We start from the raw sequence: 17,747 nt of genomic DNA, 5'->3' as shown, positions 1-17,747 counted from the left end.
CCTGAGGGCTGAGCTTACAACAGACAACCCCACCTATTGGATGAGAAGAGAAACTGGAAAGACATGGATCTCTGAAATTAGCCGCAACCCTGGTTTCTTTTTTGAGTATTTTTTTTCCTCTTTCTCTTCTACCCTCTATCTTCTGACCCTCTCATACCCAATATATATGTGAAACCAAGAACTTTGTATGAAATAGGATTTTGAGGACTGGGTCATCTGAATAATATAATATAGAGGTGTTGTATATGCCCTTTTCTCTCTTTTTTTCATTTTTCTTCCCCCCTCCAAATTTTATGATTTTAACACCCTGTATTTTTCTTAAGACATGTGTGTTTTTGGTTTTTGTACAATACCGTCTTCCCACATTTTTGTCTACCCTAAATTACTTCCTGTCTATTCTCTTGCTACTAACCCTCTTCATTAGATGTCTCCTTCACATGACACATGAGGAACATGAAAAGACAAGGGAAGAAAGTAACAAAAACAAACCAAGACACCACATCATTAGAATCATTGGCAGCCACATCAGAATAAATGATGGAGAAGGAGTTCAGGGTGTGCATGGTTAAAATGTTCTGTGAACTCAAGGAAGACCTAAGAGAGCAAATACAGGCAGCAAAAGATCACCTCAACAGGGAGATAGGGGTTCTAAAAAAAACCAAAACAGAAATCCTTGAAATGAAATAATAAGCCAAATTAAAAGCTCAAATGAAAGCATCACCAACAGAGTAGACCACTTGGAAGACAGGACATCAGACAATGAAGATAAAACATATAAGGACATCAGACAATGAAGATAAAATATATAATCTTGAAAAGTACATAGACCACAAGTGATAATGGTAAGAAACCATGAGCAGAACATTCAAGACATATGGGATAGCATAAAAAGACCAAATTTAAGAATCATTGGGATAGAGCAAGGCATAGAGGTCCAAACCAAAGGAATGAACAATCTATTCAATGAAATAACATCAGAAAACTTTCTAAACATGGAGAATAAATTGGAAATCCAAATTCAACAAGCCTATAGGATGCCAAATATACAAATTCTCAACAGATCCGCACAAAGCCACATTATAATAAAAATGCCCAACATACAGAATAAGTAGAGAATTTTAAAAGCCATGAGAGAAAAAAATTCAGATTACATATAGGGGAAAACCAGTTAGGATAATGGCAGGTATTTCAACACAGACCCTGAAAGCTAGAAGGTCCTGCAACAACATATATCAAGCTCTGAAAGAAAATGGGTTCCAACCACAAATCTTGTATCCAGCAAAATTAAGCTTAGATTTGAAGATGAAATAAAAACCCTCCACAATAAACAAAAGTTAAAAGAATTTATAGGAGAAAACTGGCACTAAAAAACATCCTTGGCAAAATATTCCATGAAGAGGAAATGAAAAACAACAATGAAAATCAGCAGAGGGAGGTAGTACCCTAAAGGAAAAACTAATCAAAGAAGAAAATCAAGTCAAGTTCAGTAACAAAAATAAACAAATAAGACTGGAAATACAAACCATGTCTCAGTAATAACCCTGAATGTTAAGGGCTTAAACTCACCAATCAAAAGACATAGGCTAGTAGGCCAGACTTCAAAAAAGACCCAACAATATGCTGCCTCCAGGAGACTCATCTGATAGGAAAAGACATCCACAGACTGAAGCTGAAAGGTTGGGAAAATCATGCCACTCACATGGACTGCAGAAGCAAGCAGGGGTTTCCATCCTTGTATCAAATAAAGTAGACCTCAAGCCAAAGTTAATCAAAAGGGATAAAGATGGACATTACATACTGCTCAAGGGAACCACACACCAACAAGACATAACAATCATAAATATATATGCCCCTAACAATGGTGCAGCTATGTTCATCAAACAAACTCTTCTCAAGTTCAAGAGTCAAGTTGACCACAACACAATGATCTTGGGTGACTTTAACACACCTCTCTCACCACTGGATAGATCTTCCAAACAAAAGTTGAACAAATAAACTATAGAACTGAATAATACAATGAATAACTTAGAATTAACTGTCATATATAGAATATTTCAACCTGCATCAAGCAGATACACTTTCTTCTCAGCAGCATATGGATCCTTCTCTAAAATAGACCATATACAAAGCAACTCTTAGAAAATACCAAAAGTAGAGATACTACCATCCATTTTATCAGGTCATAGTGGAATAAAATTGGAAATCAATGGCAAAATAAAATATAAGAATTTCTCCATCACATGGAGACTAACCAATATGCTACTTAATGAACAATGGGTTGCAGAAGACATGGAGGAGGAGATTAAAAAATTCTTAGAGGTAATATAGAACACAGACACAACATAGCGAAATCTCTAGGACTCTCGGAAAGCAGCTAAGAGGAAAACTCATTGCATGGAGCTCATTCCTTAAAAGAAAAAAAAGTCAACAAATAAATGCTCTCACACTACATCTCAAAGCCCTAGAAAAATAAGAACAAATCAGCAGCAAATGCAATAGAAGGCAAGAAATAATTAAAATTAGAGCCAAAATCAATGAAATTGAAACAAAAGAAACAATAAAAAATGACAAAACAAAAAGTTGCTTCTTTGAAAAAAATAAATAAAATTGACAGACCCTTAGCTACGCTAACAAACAGAAGGAGAGAGAGAACTCAAATTACCAGCATACGTGATGAAAAAGAAGTTATATCATAACAGACACTAGAGAAATACATAAAATAATTAGAAATTATTTTGAAAACTTATACTCCAATAAAATTGAAGACATCAACAAATTTCTTAAGTCATACGATTTGCCCAGATTGAATCAGGAAGATATACACAATTTAAACAGGCCGATATCAAGTGATGAAATAGAAGATGCCATCAGAAGCCTATCAACCAGAAAAGCCCAGAACTGGATGAATGCACAGCCGAGTTCTACAAGACCTTTAAAGAAGAACTAATACCAATACTCTTCAATATATTTCAAGAAATACAAAAAGAGGCAGCACTTCCAAACTCATTCTATGAGGCCAATATCACCCTGATCCCCAAACCAGGCAAAAACACATCAAAGAAAGAAAACTTTAGACCAATATCTCTAATGAACATAGATGCAAAAATTCTCAATAAAATTCTGGCAAATCAAATACAAAATCATATCAAAAAGATTGTGCAACTTGATCAAGTGGGACTCATCCCAGGTAGGCAAGGTTGGTTCAACACACAGAAATCAATAAATGTAATTCATCACATTAATAGATTCAAAGATAGGAATCACATGATTATCTCAATAGATGCAGAAAAAGCACTTCACAAAATACAGCACCTTTACATGTTCAAAACACTAGAAAAACTAAGGATAACAGGAACATATCTCAACATCATAAAGGCTATCTATGCTAAGCCTCAGGCCAATATCATTCTAAATGGAGAAAAATTAAAGGTATTTTCTCTAAAAACTGGAATGAGACAGGGATGCCCTCTTTCACCACTTCTATTCAACATAGTTCTTGAAACACTGGCCAGAGCAATTAGACAGATGAAAGAAATTAAAGGGATGTGTATAGGAAAAGAAGAACTTAAACTAGCACCGCTTGCTGACAATATGATTCTATACCTAGAAGACCCAAAAAGCTCCACCAGAAAACTTCTAGAACTATTAAATGAATTCAGCAAAGAAGCAGGATATAAAATCAACACCCATAAGTCAAAGGCATTTCTATATATCAGTGACAAATCCTCATAAAGGGAAATGAGGAAAACTACCCCATTTACAATGGCCTCAAAAAAATATAAAATACTTGGGAATCAACTTAATGAAAAGGTAAAAGATGTATACAATGAAACTACAGAACCCTAAAGAAAGAATTCAAAAGACCTTAGAAGATGGAAAGATCTACCTTGCTCTTGGATAGACAAAATTAATATAATCAAAATGACCATACAATTTCATGCAATTCTGATCAAAATCCCAATGGCACTCCTCATAGAAATATAAAAAACAATCATGAAATTCATCTGGAAAAATAAGAGACCCAGAATAGCTGAAGCAATCCTTATCAGAAAGAGTGAAGCAGGTGGCATCACTATACCAGACCTTAAACTATACTACAGAGCAATAGTAACAAAACCAGCATGGTATTGGCACCAAAACAGACTGGTAGACCAATGGTACAGAATAGAGGACACAGAAACTAACCCACAAAATTACAATTATCTTATATCAGACAAAGGTGCCAAAAACATGCATTGGAGAAAAGACCTCTTCAACACATGGTGCTGGGAAAACTGGAAATCCATATGCAACAATATGAGATTAAACCCCTATCTCTCACCATGCACAAAACTCAAAGTGGACCAAGGATCTAGGAATTAAACCAGAGACTCTGTGCCTAATGGAAGAAAAAGTAGGCCCAAATCTACATCATGTAGGATTAGACCCCTACTTCCTTAATAAGACTCCTATAGTGCAAGAATTAAAACCAAGAATCAATAAATGGGGTGGATTCAAACTAAAGTTTCTTCTCGGCAAAAGAAACAATCTGTGAGGTGAACAGAGAGCCTATATCCTGGGAGCAAATTTTTACCCTTCACACATCAGATAGAGTACTAATTTCTAGGGTATATAAAGAACTCAAAAAGCTAAGCACCAAAAAATCAAATAACCCAATCAACAAATGGGCCAAGGACCTGAACAGACACTTCTCAGAAGAGGATATTCAATCAGTCAATCAATATATGAAAAAATGCTCATCATCTCTAGTAATTAGAGAAATGCAAATCAAAACTACTCTAACATATCATCTCACTGCAGTCAGAATGGCAGCTATTATGGAGACAAACAACAATAAGTGTTGGTGAGGATGTGGGGAAAAGGCACACTCTTACACTGCTGGTGGGACTGCAAACTGGTGCAGCCAACATGGAAACCAGTATGGAGATTCCTTGGAAAACTGGGAATGGAACCACCATTTGACCCAGCTATCCCTCTCCTCCATCTATATCCAAAGGACTTAAAAACAGCATACTACAGGGACACAGCCACATCAATGTTTATAGCAGCACAATTCACAATAGCTAAACTGTGGAGCCAACCCAGATGCCCTTCAGTAGATGAGTGAATAAAAAATGTGTCATATATACACAATGGAATATTACTCGGCAATAAAAGAGAATAAAATCATGGCATTTGCAGGTAAATGGATGGAGTTGGAGAAGATAATGCTAAGTGAATTCCAAAAAGACAAATGCTGAGTGTTTTCTCTGATATAAGGAGGTTGATTCATAGTGGGGTAGGGAGGAGGAGCACGGGAGGAATAGACGAATTCTAGATAGGGCAGAGGGGTGGGAGGGGAAGGGAGGGGTCAGGGAGTTAGCAATGATGGTGGAATGTGATGGGCATCAGGATCCAAAGTACAGGTATGAAGACATGAATTGGTGTGAACATACTTCATATACAACATGATGTGAAACATTGTGACGTATATGTGTGATATAAAATTGCAATGCATTCCCTGTCATTTATTTTTAAAACCAATTAATAAAAAGACAATTATAAAGCAAGAACTGTCATAGGCAGATCTAAGACCCCATTTTGCTGCCTTCTATAAAAAAACATACAAGAGCTATTTCTGAGCAACTGAAATGGAAGCTGTTTTCTTATTTAAAAATTCTTTCTGTACTTTGTACCCCACAAATTGTACCCCACTCAGGATGCAGCGGTGGCCGTGGTGAACTACATCCCTCGTTTGAATGCCCTTGTGGGTCTCCATGATTTTGAAGTAAATTCTCACCCACCAACCCCCACCCAATGACTGTCCAACACCTGCTTGAACCCAGGACAGTGGTCAACTGAACAGAAAAGGTAATGCTTTTTTAGCTTCTGTGATCGCTTGCTTGCTGACTGCAGTCCTGCCTAGAGCCCACAGGTCCCCCTGATCAATGTTTTAATTTCTATGATGGGTTTCCTTGCAGGACATAAGCAAGTCACTGAGTTGTGGGTTTTGTGCTTACATTCTCCTTAGTGGACCAGGAACTGCTGTCCTCCCACAGAGTCTCTGCAGTGGGGGACAGTCCCTGGCCAGATAAATAAAGCTCTCTCTTTCCATTTGAAATTCGGACTTAGAGTGTTTTCTGGAGGGACTCCCCATAACAAAGGGGCCGCTGTTACAGATGGGACAGGAGTGACGTGTGGGGAAGGGCCCATCCAGTCTGGGCCTGGGTTTGTCCCGAAGCCACGTCCCACTGGTTGCTCGCAGCCAGGTCGGTCCCAAAGCCCGTTACTGTCACCTGGTCCTCTCTGCCAGATAGAGTGGATGTTGCAAGCCCCAAACGTCCAGGGTGCACACGGACTGCGCCACATGTCCCTGAGAGCAGGAGCAGTCTATCAGGTGTGCAGCGAGGAAGGCGTCTGGGGCTGTCTAGATCCACAGGGCCAGCAAGGCCAGTTAGAGACCCGCCTGCAGGAGGACCCAGAAGGCATACAGGTGGGTGCAGGCGGGATACAGGTGGGATGCAGATGGCATACCTGTGGGATGGCTGTGGGATGCCTGTGAGATGCCTGTGGGCTGCAGGTGGGATGCCTGTGAGATGCCTGTGGGATGCCTGTGGGATGCAGGTGGGATGCAGGTGGGATGCCTGTGGGATGCCTGTGAGATGCCTGTGGGATGCCTGTGGGATGCAGGTGGGATGCCTGTGGGATACCTGTGAGATGCCTGTGGGATGCCTGTGGGATGCAGGTGGGATGCCTGTGGGATGCCTGTGGGATGCCTGTGGGATGCAGGTGGGATGCCTGTGGGATGTCTGTGGGATGCCTGTGGGATGCAGGTGGGATGCAGGTGGGATGCCTGTGGGATGCAGGTGGGATGCAGGTGGGATGCCTGTGGGATGCAGGTGGGATGCCTGTGGGATGCCTGTGGGATGTCTGTGGGATGCCTGTGGGATGCAGGTGGGATGCAGGTGGGATGCCTGTGGGATGCAGGTGGGATGCTGGTGGGATGCCTGTGGGATGCAGGTGGGATGCAGGTGGGATGCCTGTGGGATGCAGGTGGGATGCAGGTGGGATGCCTGTGGGATGCAGGTGGGATGCCTGTGGGATGCAGGTGGGATGCTGGTGGGATGCAGGTGGGATGCCTGTGGGATGCAGGTGGGATGCTGGTGGGATGCCTGTGGGATGCAGGTGGGATGCCTGTGGGATGCAGGTGGGATGCAGGTAGAGGGCGTGCCTGGAGCAGAGTCCTGTAAAGAGGCTGTCTTTCAGATGGGGCTAATCCGACGGGTACAGAAGGAGACTTTTTCGCCGTTTTACAAATACATAGAATGTGATAATAATCCCCAACAAACAATAAAGTCGATTTTATGACTTAGAAACTTCGGATGTAAGTCAGGAACACAGGGCGTAAGCAAAAGTCTATGCTTTGTGAACGTCCAGACTTCACAGGCCAAAGGCACGTTTCAGGGGACAGGAATAGACGCCCCGTGTGCGTGCACCCTGCGCTGTCCACCCTGGCTCAGTCCGCCCCCCCCACACACACACACCGCCTTTGGTCCCTTCTTGGCGCCAGTCTGAGCCGATGGCGTGCCCCCACGCATTTGAAGAGCGATGCGGCCGTGGCAACGCTTCTAGCTAACTGCGGGGCTCTGTGTGCGTCGGCTTCTTGGGTCTGAAATAATGTCCACATATTTAAGTGGTCAGTTGCACTGGAGACTGGACTCCCCGGACACCGGCTGGGGGCCCTGGCGGCGCTGCGGGGACTTTTCCCTCAAGGTTGCTGTTCCTGGCTTCCCTGGGCGCGATCGGCGTGGCCGTGGGAACTACATTACCCAGAAGTGCTTGCGCCCAGTGGCAGGGTGCTGACCCAATGAAGGTCCAGAGGAGAGGCGTTTCCGTGCAGGGCGTCTCCCTTGGGGCGGGACTTCCGGCGTTTTCCTGGAGATCTTTTCGGCGGCCCTCGGGCGGGTTCTGTCAGTCTGGTGTGCTGCGCTGGAACCTGAGTGACAGGCGACCAGGCGCTGCAGACTGTGACGCCGCTGAGAGCGGCAGCGCGCGGTCGCCGCCCCGGTGCCCCGCCAGGAGAGTAGGATGGAGGCGGCCGCGCCGAGGGGCCCGGCCGGGGTGAGCGCCGCGTCCTCGGCCCCGGCCCGGGTCAGCGCGGGGCGCGGAGGGCGCGGGGACGTGGGGTGCGCGGAGCTTGGGGGAGGCCCGCCCCCGCAGGGCAGGCGCAGGAGTCGCGCCCGGTGCGCGGGGCCGGGCGGGGACAGCCCCGGGCGGGGACAGCCCCGGGCGGGGACAGCCCCGAGCGGGAGACGCGGCCGGTGGGTGTGGAAAGCCTGCCCGAGGCTGTTCCGGGAACCCGCGGGTGGTGCGCCCCGGAGGCGGAGGGAGAGTAAGCCCCGCCCGAGGCCAGCCGCTGACCGGAGGTGGCCCCCAGCTGGAGGTCAGTCGCCAGGCCTGGCGGGCAGGGGGACGGGGAGGCGGTGCAGGGGGAGCACAGCCCTGCTCACTCCGCCTGGCTCTGCCCTTCCCAACCGTTTGGAACCTCACAGGTAAGTGCAGGGCGCCCCGGTCTTAGGGCTCCTGACTTCCACCCACATTTTCTCTGCCTTCGGGTCTCTTGGACTTCGCCTGCCATTTCCCCAGCCCTGTGTTCACCAAGCTGAGGGTCCCGCATCTGTGTGGGCAGTCACTTGGGGAGCTCCCGTTTAGGACCTCCCAGGGAGGTGTGGAAGCTTAACCCGGGTGCAGATACCAGCGCTTGGAACTGCTTGCAGGGGAATGTGTCCCGGGAACTACAGGTCTCCTGCCTTTCTGATGGCCACAAACTCCGGGAGCGGGAGGCAGCAGGCAGAGCCAGGCTTGGAATGTCACACTGTTAGGTGGAGGCAGCGGGAGGTTGGGTTTAGAGGAGGGAGGTTTTCGTACCCAAGTGTTGACGGGTTTTATCTGGTTGCAGAATGGAAAACAGAATGAATGAATGCAGTGACTGTTGGGAGCACCAGGAGAGCAGGCACCAATGACACCAGGGTCTGGTGTCCCTTCCGAGTTGAGGAGCTTGGGAGGAGGGTGGACATGGGGGCAGATGTGTGGACAAGGATCATGGGTCTTCCAGAGTGAGCTGTTCATGATTTCATCAGTCTCTGTCCTGCCAGGGCAGGTGACCTTTCAAGATGTGGCTGTGTACTTCTCTTGGGAGGAATGGGATCTTCTTGATGAGGCTCAGAGACACCTGCACCTTGAGGTGATGCTGGAGAACTTGGCACTTATATCCTCACTGGGTAAGTCCCTGGTATCCACTGTTGTGGCCTGGGCTGCACTGCCTTTCTCCTTTTCCTTGGGAGCCGCTCTGTTCTCCTCTGATCTCATCCCCAGTTCCCTGGGCAGGTGCTGGGACTGAGTGCTTGCCTTCTTCCCTCCCCTTGTGGCCATAATTCCTGCTGCCCCAGAGCATCATGGACAAGGATCAGTAGTCTCAAGTGACCCTATCAGATCCCACCTACTTGTCTTCTTCCTGTCTGGTGACTCTCTAGGTCCATGCACGTTCTTTTCCTTTCTTATATCTGACGTTCATCAGTGTTTAGTGTGCCATGAAATATAGTCACTGACATCAGTACTTATTTAGCCTATTTTTACAAGAACTTCCCCAAGGTGTTATTTATTTATTTGAATTGTGGTGAAATATATATGATATTTTATCATTTTAACTGTACATTTCATTGGTTTTAAATACTTAAAATTCACATTATTATGTGACTATCGCTACCTTTCTTCCATAGAACTTTTTCATCTTGCAAAGCTAAAACTCTAGTCACTAAGCAATAATTCCCTTCATCTCTTACAAAGCACCATTCTGCTTTCTTTCTGTGAATTTGACCACTCTAAGTGTCTCAGGTGAGTAGAATCATAAAGTATTTGTTCTTGTGTGGTAGGTTTTTCAAGGTCCAAGCCTGAATTTCCTTTCAAGACTGAATAGCATTCCCTTGCATGATGTCCTACATGTTGTTTATCCATCTGTCCACCTGTGTGTACTTGGAGCTACTGTGAATAATGCTTCAATGAACACGAGTCTACAGATACCTTTTCATGTACTTGCTTTTAATTCTGTGGACACATAACCAGAGGTGGAATTGCTGGATCATGTACTAATTCTGTTTTTTAAGGCACAACCGTACTGTTTTTGTTGCATCTACCATCCTCTTTCCTTAGCCTCCCCAGCCACTGGGATTATGGGTGTGTGTTAGCATGCCCAGTTATGGGTCCGACTTTATGGAAGCATGACACTATTTTAATTTCTGTAGCTTTGTGATAAGTTTTGTATGTGAGTCCTCCAACTTTGATCTTCAAGGTTGTTTTACCTTATTTGGTGACTCTTGGAAATCCATGTAAATTTTAGGATTTTTTTTTCTATTTCTGGGGGGAAAACGTCATTGGGATTTTGATAGTATTCATTTTGTAGATCACTTTGGGATGATCAAGTTGGCCAGTCCATGAACATTCATGTAATGCCTTTCTATTTATTATTATTCTTTATTTTCATTTTAGCAATAACATGTCTTACTTCCTTGGCTGATTTAATTCCTTAGTATTCTACTCCTTTTTAATACTTCTTTTCCTTTTTTTCTTTTCCCTGCTAGCTTTGGCTTTAGTTTACTGTTTTTTTTTTGTTTTTTGTTTTGTTTTTATGGTAATGGAGATTAAACCCAGGGTGCTCTACCACTGAACAGTGTCCTCAGCCATTTGAGACGTGTCTTGCTAAGTCACCCAGGCTAGCCTAAATTTGCAGTCTTCCAGCCTCAGCCTCTTGAGTTGCTGGGATTACACGCGTGTGCCATCTCCAGACTTGTGCTTCTTTTTGAAGTTCCTTAAGATGTCAAAGTAGGCTGATAAGTAGAGATCTTTCTTCTTTTTTAATATAAGTGGTTATGCCGTATGTTTCCCCCTTATTACTGTTTTTGTTGCATCCCATAAATTTGTGTATATTATGTTTTTATTTCCTATTTCTTCTCTGTTGCATTGGTTTACAATCTAAGATCATGTTGTTTAATTTCCACACATTTGTAAATTTTCCAGTTTTCCTTCTGTTGTTTCCAGCTTTGTCCCATTGGATTGGAGAATATTCTTTGTATGATGCCCTCTGTCTGTTTAAATCTAGGCAGGCTTAGTTTACCTCCTAACCCAGTCTGTCCTGGGGAATGCCTCAGGTGCACTTGAGAAGTGTGTTCCTTCTTGTTGGGCAGAGTACTTCTGTGTGGTTGTTAGGTCTAGTTGGATTATTGGGCTGTTCAGGTCCTCATTTCTTTCTTCCCTGGTTAGTCTGTTGTTGAGATTTGGGTGTAAATGTTTCCAACTGTTACTGTAAAACTGTATATCATTGTAAAACTATCTTCCTCCCTTCAGTTTTTATTTTTTACTTTATGTATATGTGGTGCTGAGGATTGAACCCAGGGCCTCACACAGCCAGCTACCACTGAGCCACAACCCCAGTCCCTCTCCCTTCAGTTTTGATGGTCTGTTGTCTTTTGCTCAGAAAGTCTCATCTACTTATGTTTAGAATAATCACTGACAAGAGGGACTGGCTTTGTCATTTTGCCATTTGCTCTCTATATGCCTCATAGCTTTTTGTTTCCAATTTCCTACATTGATTTTGTGTTCAGTTGATTTTTATAGTAAACTTTAATTCCTTGTCATTTCTTTTATATACTTCTATGGCTATTTATTTATCTGTGTGTAGTTACCATGGAGATTGCATTTAACATTGTAGTACAGTATTTGAATTTATACCACGTGACTTCCTTGCTTTTCCTGAGTTTGGCCATTTGCTGAATTGTTCTGGGCCTGCGTTAGCTGCTCAGATGTCCTGTTCTTCCTTTATCCTCCCGGTCCCATGCAGCTCCTCACCTGGGGTTAGTGAAAGAGCCTCCATGCTTCCCAGGATGTTCGTGACCCCAGTCTTAGCAGGATGGGTTCAGAGAGGGCCTGGACAAAGGGAAGGGATGGCATTGGGGTTACACACAGGTCATGCTAGGAGCCTGCCTGTTCAGCCCTTGTCTTTATGTCGTTGCTTGTGGCAGCTTGCTTTTACCTTCCCTTGTATATTCTTGACATTTTACCATCTTTTCCTTTCTACAAACCAGCCCAGTGCAAATCCCTTTGTCTCTGGACTCACACTGCCTCCTGAGTGTCCTCTGATGTTGTGGTCTGAGTGTACATGTATCCTTTAACAGAGCCTGAGCCAGTTACTGTTCCAGTCCAGTTCTTCGGGGTCTAGAGGTCACTTCATAGCACCACATGTCACCAGCAGGTATGGTCCTGCTAGAAGTCATTGACAAAGGGATGAGGTGTAAAACATGACTCTCACCCTAAGTGCTCAGCTGGTAAGGCCTATTCCACTGGGGGACCTTGGGGTCCAGGAATGCAGAGCAGCTGCTTCCTCAGCCTGAAAACAGTTGCATAGACTGGTTCTTTGCTTGTTGGATGAATATTGGTGATTCATGGCCACATCCTAATTAAGGCAGCATGTCCTTCACCATTCCTCCTCTAATGTCTGCTTTCAGGTTGTTTGCATGGAGTAGAGCATGAGGAAGCACCTTCTGAACCAAGCATTTCTGAAGGATTGTCACATGTCATGACTCACAGAGAGGGGTCGTCATCCCAGAATGCCTACACCTGTGAAATATGTGGCCTGGTCTTGAGAAACATTTTGCAGTTGGCTCAGCACCACAGAACAACACATCCAGGGCAGAAGCCACGCACATGTGGAAGTCAATTCTATTTTGCTGCAAATCTTCAGCAGCATCAGAGGCAGCACATTAAAGAGGTTCCCTTCAGAGGTGACATTGACAGAACCTTGTTTATAAAGAGCTGCATGATCCATGTGTCAGGGAAGCCTTATACTTGCAAAGAGGTGGGGAAGGATTTTCTGGCCAGCATGGGATTTCCCCATCAAGAGGCCACTCACACCGGGGAGAAACCAAATGCCAGTTACAAGTGTGGGGTGGCCTTTCACAATGGAAAAAGTCTTCACCACTGGGGGGAATGCAAGAAAGCTTTTAGCCACACAGATACACTCGTTCAGTACCGGAGGGCACTCACAAGTGAAGGCCTTTTTGAGTGCAGCAAGTGTGGGAAAGCCTGTACTCGGAGATGTAATCTCATTCAGCACCAGAAAGTCCACAGTGAAGACAGGCCTTATGAATGCAGTGAATGTGGGAAATTCTTCACCTACTACTCGAGCTTCATTATCCACCAGAGAGTGCACACTGGAGAAAGGCCTTATGAGTGCAGTGAGTGTGGGAAAGCCTTCAGTCAGATCTACAGCCTCAACAGCCATAGGAAAGTCCACACTGGAGAGAGGCCTTATGAGTGTGGGGAATGTGGGAAATTCTTCAGCCAGAGGTCCAACCTCATTCAACATCAAAGAGTGCACACTGGAGAAAGACCTTATGAGTGCAGTGAATGTGGGAAATCCTTTAGCCAAAACTTCAGCCTCATTTACCACCAGAGAGTTCACACTGGAGAAAGGCCTCATGAGTGCAATGAGTGTGGGAAATCCTTTAGCCGAAGTTCCAGCCTCATTCACCACCGGAGACTTCACACTGGAGAAAGGCCCTATGAGTGCAGTAAATGTGGGAAATCCTTTAAGCAAAGCTCCAGCTTCAGTTCACATCGGAAAGTCCACACAGGAGAAAGGCCTTATGTATGTGAGGAGTGTGGGAAATCCTTCAGCCACAGCTCCAACCTTAAGAACCATCAGAGGGTTCACACTGGAGAAAGGCCTATTGAGTGTAGTGAATGTGGGAAATCCTTTAGCTGCAAATCTAACCTCATTAAACACCTGAGGGTTCACACTGGAGAAAGGCCTTATAAATGTAGTGAATGTGGGAAATCTTTCAGCCAAAGCTCCAGCCTCATTCAACACCAGAGAATTCACACTGGAAAAAGGCCTTATCAGTGCAGTGAATGTGGGAAATCCTTTGGCTGCAAATCTGTGCTCGTTCAGCACCAGAGAGTTCACAGTGGAGAAAGGTCTTAGCTATATAGGGAATATGCACTTTTTTTTAGTGGAATCATTGGAGGAGACCACCTGGAAGAGCAGCCTACCTGGACTGAAGCCCAGCAACTGAATGTGCATGGCAGAGATTCCCTTAAGTCCAGGTTTGTGGCAGCTCCAAGGATCTGAGTTACACAGTTCCTAGAGTCCATAACCCTTGCAGTTTAGGTTACTGACAGTTTCTGAGACAGAAGCCATTTCACTGCCACTTGCTAAGTCCAGCTGTGTCAGTCACACCACCACTGTGTTCAGGGAAGCGGATCTGTGTTCTCCCATTGCTGAAGGAAATGAGTAGTCTGAGCCCACATTCCCTTCTCCAAAAAGCTGGGGCATGAACCTGACCCAGTTTTGTTCCAGAGATCCTGATAGAAGTAAACTCTTTCAGGGACACATTTCTTGTGACGATGTTGGGGTTTTTTGTTTGGGTGGGTGGTTGGGTTTTTTCCCACAGCCTCTAAGACCCTCTCCTGGGAACTACTTGCCTCACTTTTCTTTTGAGGACTGTTATTTATTGTCTGAAGCACCTGTAATCTTGGGATTTTGTTCACTGTGTGAGATGGCTTAAAAACAGGATTGGTCCCATCCAGCATTAAACAGCTGTGGTGTGTGGGGGTGGCACAGGGAGGTCACATAACTCCAAACCTCAGAGACATTGGTTTAATGGAAGAATTCGACTCTCTTCCCAGTTTTGTCCTACTATGAATTGTTGCCCGAGGCCCCCTAGGAGCTTCAGGGCCTTATGGTCCTACATGGTGGAGTATATGCACGATGTTTTGTGGGCTGGGGTCACCTTGAGGCAGGAAGTTCTGACAACTCCCAGTGCTGCCCGGAGCAGCGTGAACTGTGGCACAGGACATCACGTGATGCCTAGTACCATGGGGGCCGAGAGTACCTGATCCCCGTCATTCTGTGGGCTTGAGCCTGGGGAAACTGTGATTGGGACAGAAACACTGGGTTCACAGGACTTGGAGGAGATCGCAGCAAACTAGATTCTAGTGATGGTGCAGGTTTGAGGTGTGCACAGATTCTCACGGTCTCCAGGGATGTGCACCTTCATATCTGCGGTCATTGTCAGGGAAAAAAAAGTTTTGTGTGTTCCACTCAGGTAGCCTTTCTGGAATGTTCCCTAAAGGCCAGGAAAACAAGCATGGAGGGAAGGGAGATCCCCACTCTAGCAAGATGGCTTTGTGACCAGCCACCATCCTGTGTAGAAGTGAACGTCACCGGTCACTAATATTTTCTGCCACTGAGGCAAGGTTGTCCCCATAAGGTCATCAAGAAGGAGGTGGAGTTCATGTGGGGTTACCAGACCTCACAATCAACCCTAGACTCACTGCAGCTATTACATGAACGCTCTGCACCCTGACCTACCTCATGCCCTTCATTGACCCATCCCATCCCTGGCCGCCAGGCCACCTTTACTCTGTCTTCCCCGATGGCTTAGATTGTGTTAGCAGGACGTGGATGACTTGATTCATAAAATGTTTATTTTTCTAGTTTCATTCATGATTATTATTTTGATTCTTCTGCTATGTGAGCTGTTCATTTTTAATGCATTTGTCCATTCCTTTAGGTTATTTCTGGGTTCTGGCTAATGCCAAAACAGTGAAGCTGCTACAGCATGTGCAGTTCTTTACATATTTATGTCAGCTACTTTGGGGTCAGTGACTCAGGTGCAAAGCTGAGACACAGGGCAGGCGACAGTCAGCTTGTTAAGAAACCACCAGGCTGTGAGCAGGGGGCCTGTTGGGCCTGTGGGGATTTCGGTTCTTCCACATCCTTGCCAATATTCAGTGTGGTCTGGATTTACTACATCAATAGATGAGTAGTTTTAACTGCATTTCCTTAAGCATTCATAATGCTGGACCCTTTTTCATGGATTTGTGACCCGTATGTATTCTTTGGTAAGATTCTGTTCATATCTTTTGCCTGTTTTCTTTGTTATGAAAGAAGAAACATGAACAGTTATTAATTCTGTTTTACTTTTCATTAACAAGCAGCTAATTTTTGTCCCACATTTTTTTTCCTGCCACACAGTGAACAACCACCTACGTCACAACTTTTAAAATCTGTGTTATTCAGCTGTTCTCTGTGGTGTCAGTAACTCTGTGGTGTCATAAACCAAGCCATGGTTGGAAGTGTTTGGCCTCCAGTCATGGCTGATTTCAAACTCCAACTGCAGTCACTGGACAGGAGCCAACCAGGAAGGGCTGCCAGGGACGTGCCACTCTGTCCCACCACAGCTCCAGTAGCTGCATCTGCCCTCTGAGATCCAGTGAGGAACAGGGAAGTGATTAGCAAGGGGCAAGTTTTAATGCTTGTTTTAAAAACTGAAATGCATGTATAAATGACAAAGCATAAACATTTGAAATGTGTGTGGACGTTTTGCTGTTTATACCTGAAATTTTTAAAATCCATTGAAGGGCTGGGGTTGTGGCTCAAGCAGTAGCGTTGCCTGGCATGTGTGGGGCGCTGGATTCGATCCTCAACACCACATAAAAAATGAAGACATTGTGTCCACCTAAAACTAAAAAAAATAAATAAATAAATATTTTTAAAAATCCATTGAAAGCAAAATGTGTGATACTGGCGGTGATTCAGTTAGATTGTTTGTAATTCAATCCATTCTTAAAAAGAAAATCATAAACTTAAGCCAGGTGGATGCCTGTCATCCCATCAACTCGGAGGCTAAGGCAGGCGGATTGCAAGTTCAAAGCCAGCCTCAGCAACTTAGTGAGACCCTGTCTCAAATAAAAGAAACTGGGGTTGTAGTTTAGGAGTAGAGTGCCCCTGGGTTCAATCCCCAGGGAAGGAAGGAAATCAAACTTTGAAGGTATTTTTCTCATAAAGGATTGGAAAGAGTGATCTAAGTTGCAGTCAGATGGGATTGAGTTGCTTGGAGTGCTGTTACATAGTGGGTGTAATTGTATACTGCATATTCAGAAAGCTAGAAAAAGGGATTTTGAATGATTTCATCAAAAAATGGTAAATGATGGCTGGGGCACGGTAGCACACACCTGTAATTCCAGCTTCAGGGGCTGAGGCAGGAGGATCGCCAGTTCAAAGCCAGCCTTAGCAAAAGCAAGGCCCTAAGCAACTCAGCAAGACCCTGTCTCTAAATAAAATGTAAAAAGGGCTGAGGATGTGGCTCAGGGGTTAAGCACTCCTGGGTTCAATCCCCAGTACCCCCCTAAAAAAATGTTGTGATAAATGAAGTCATTATGATTCCACATGTATACATTTATTGAAATATCACACAGCATCCCGTGAAGATGTACAATTTTTGTGTTTTTTACATCAGTTTAAAGTAAATAAAGGGTCTTTAAAGAATGTTATTAATATATTAATAAGATTTATTTGGAGTCAAAAGTCCATTCTTATATGAGTCTTGGAATTTTGTTTTGTTTTTGTTGACTGAAGAGCCTTAAAATCATCTAACAATTCAGTCTGAGGTTCAATAAAGTGATGAGAATTTCCATAGATTTGGAACACTCAGAGGGGGCATGTTTATAAAGCACTGTGCCCTTGACTGTACCATCACATTTACAGACAACACCAGCCCCTAGGTCCCAGTGGCTGCCAGTGTGTATACATTAGGATTTATTGATAACCGCATCACCGCTGCCCACACTTTATATTGGTACACTGTCATTCCAGAAAATGAATAGCCTAAGTATTGGGGGGAGAAACATTGCTCCCTGTTGTCATGTGACCG

General features: G+C 44.6%; 1 protein-coding gene across 4 annotated transcripts; it reads left to right on the top strand.

Annotated features, from left to right (window-relative positions):
* The first annotated feature begins 7,921 nt into the window (after positions 1–7,921).
* Positions 7,922–16,498, top strand: LOC113175475 (uncharacterized). 4 transcript variants are annotated; one of them, XM_026379731.2, is made up of 3 exons: positions 7,922–8,100; positions 9,140–9,260; positions 12,537–16,498. In XM_026379731.2, exons 1-3 carry the CDS (start codon positions 8,068–8,070, stop codon positions 14,012–14,014), a joined length of 1,632 nt encoding a protein of 543 aa, XP_026235516.2. In that variant the 5' UTR covers positions 7,922–8,067; the 3' UTR covers positions 14,015–16,498. The 4 variants fall into 4 exon arrangements, with proteins under 4 accessions (XP_026235516.2, XP_026235517.2, XP_026235520.2 ...); XM_026379732.2 differs by having other exon boundaries at positions 9,135–9,260; XM_026379734.2 differs by lacking the exon at positions 7,922–8,100 and adding an exon at positions 12,207–12,283 and having other exon boundaries at positions 9,246–9,260.
* Positions 16,499–17,747: the final 1,249 nt, after the last annotated feature.

Source organism: Urocitellus parryii, chromosome 15 (genome assembly GCF_045843805.1).
Source record: "Urocitellus parryii isolate mUroPar1 chromosome 15, mUroPar1.hap1, whole genome shotgun sequence".
NCBI classification, from domain to species: domain Eukaryota; kingdom Metazoa; phylum Chordata; class Mammalia; order Rodentia; family Sciuridae; genus Urocitellus; species Urocitellus parryii.
The sequence above is the reverse complement of the archived record's forward strand: the minus strand, read 5'-3'. Positions and strand labels throughout refer to the sequence as shown.

Excerpts from the sequence above, each read along its gene's own strand:
- LOC113175475 (XM_026379731.2), top strand. The coding sequence starts at position 8,068 with ATGGAGGCGGCCGCGCCGAGGGGCCCGGCCGGG. Across the intron at positions 8,101-9,139 it reads CGCCGAGGGGCCCGGCCGGG|GTGACCTTTCAAGATGTGGC; the intron begins GTGAGCGCCGCG and ends CTGCCAGGGCAG. Across the intron at positions 9,261-12,536 it reads GGCACTTATATCCTCACTGG|GTTGTTTGCATGGAGTAGAG; the intron begins GTAAGTCCCTGG and ends GTCTGCTTTCAG.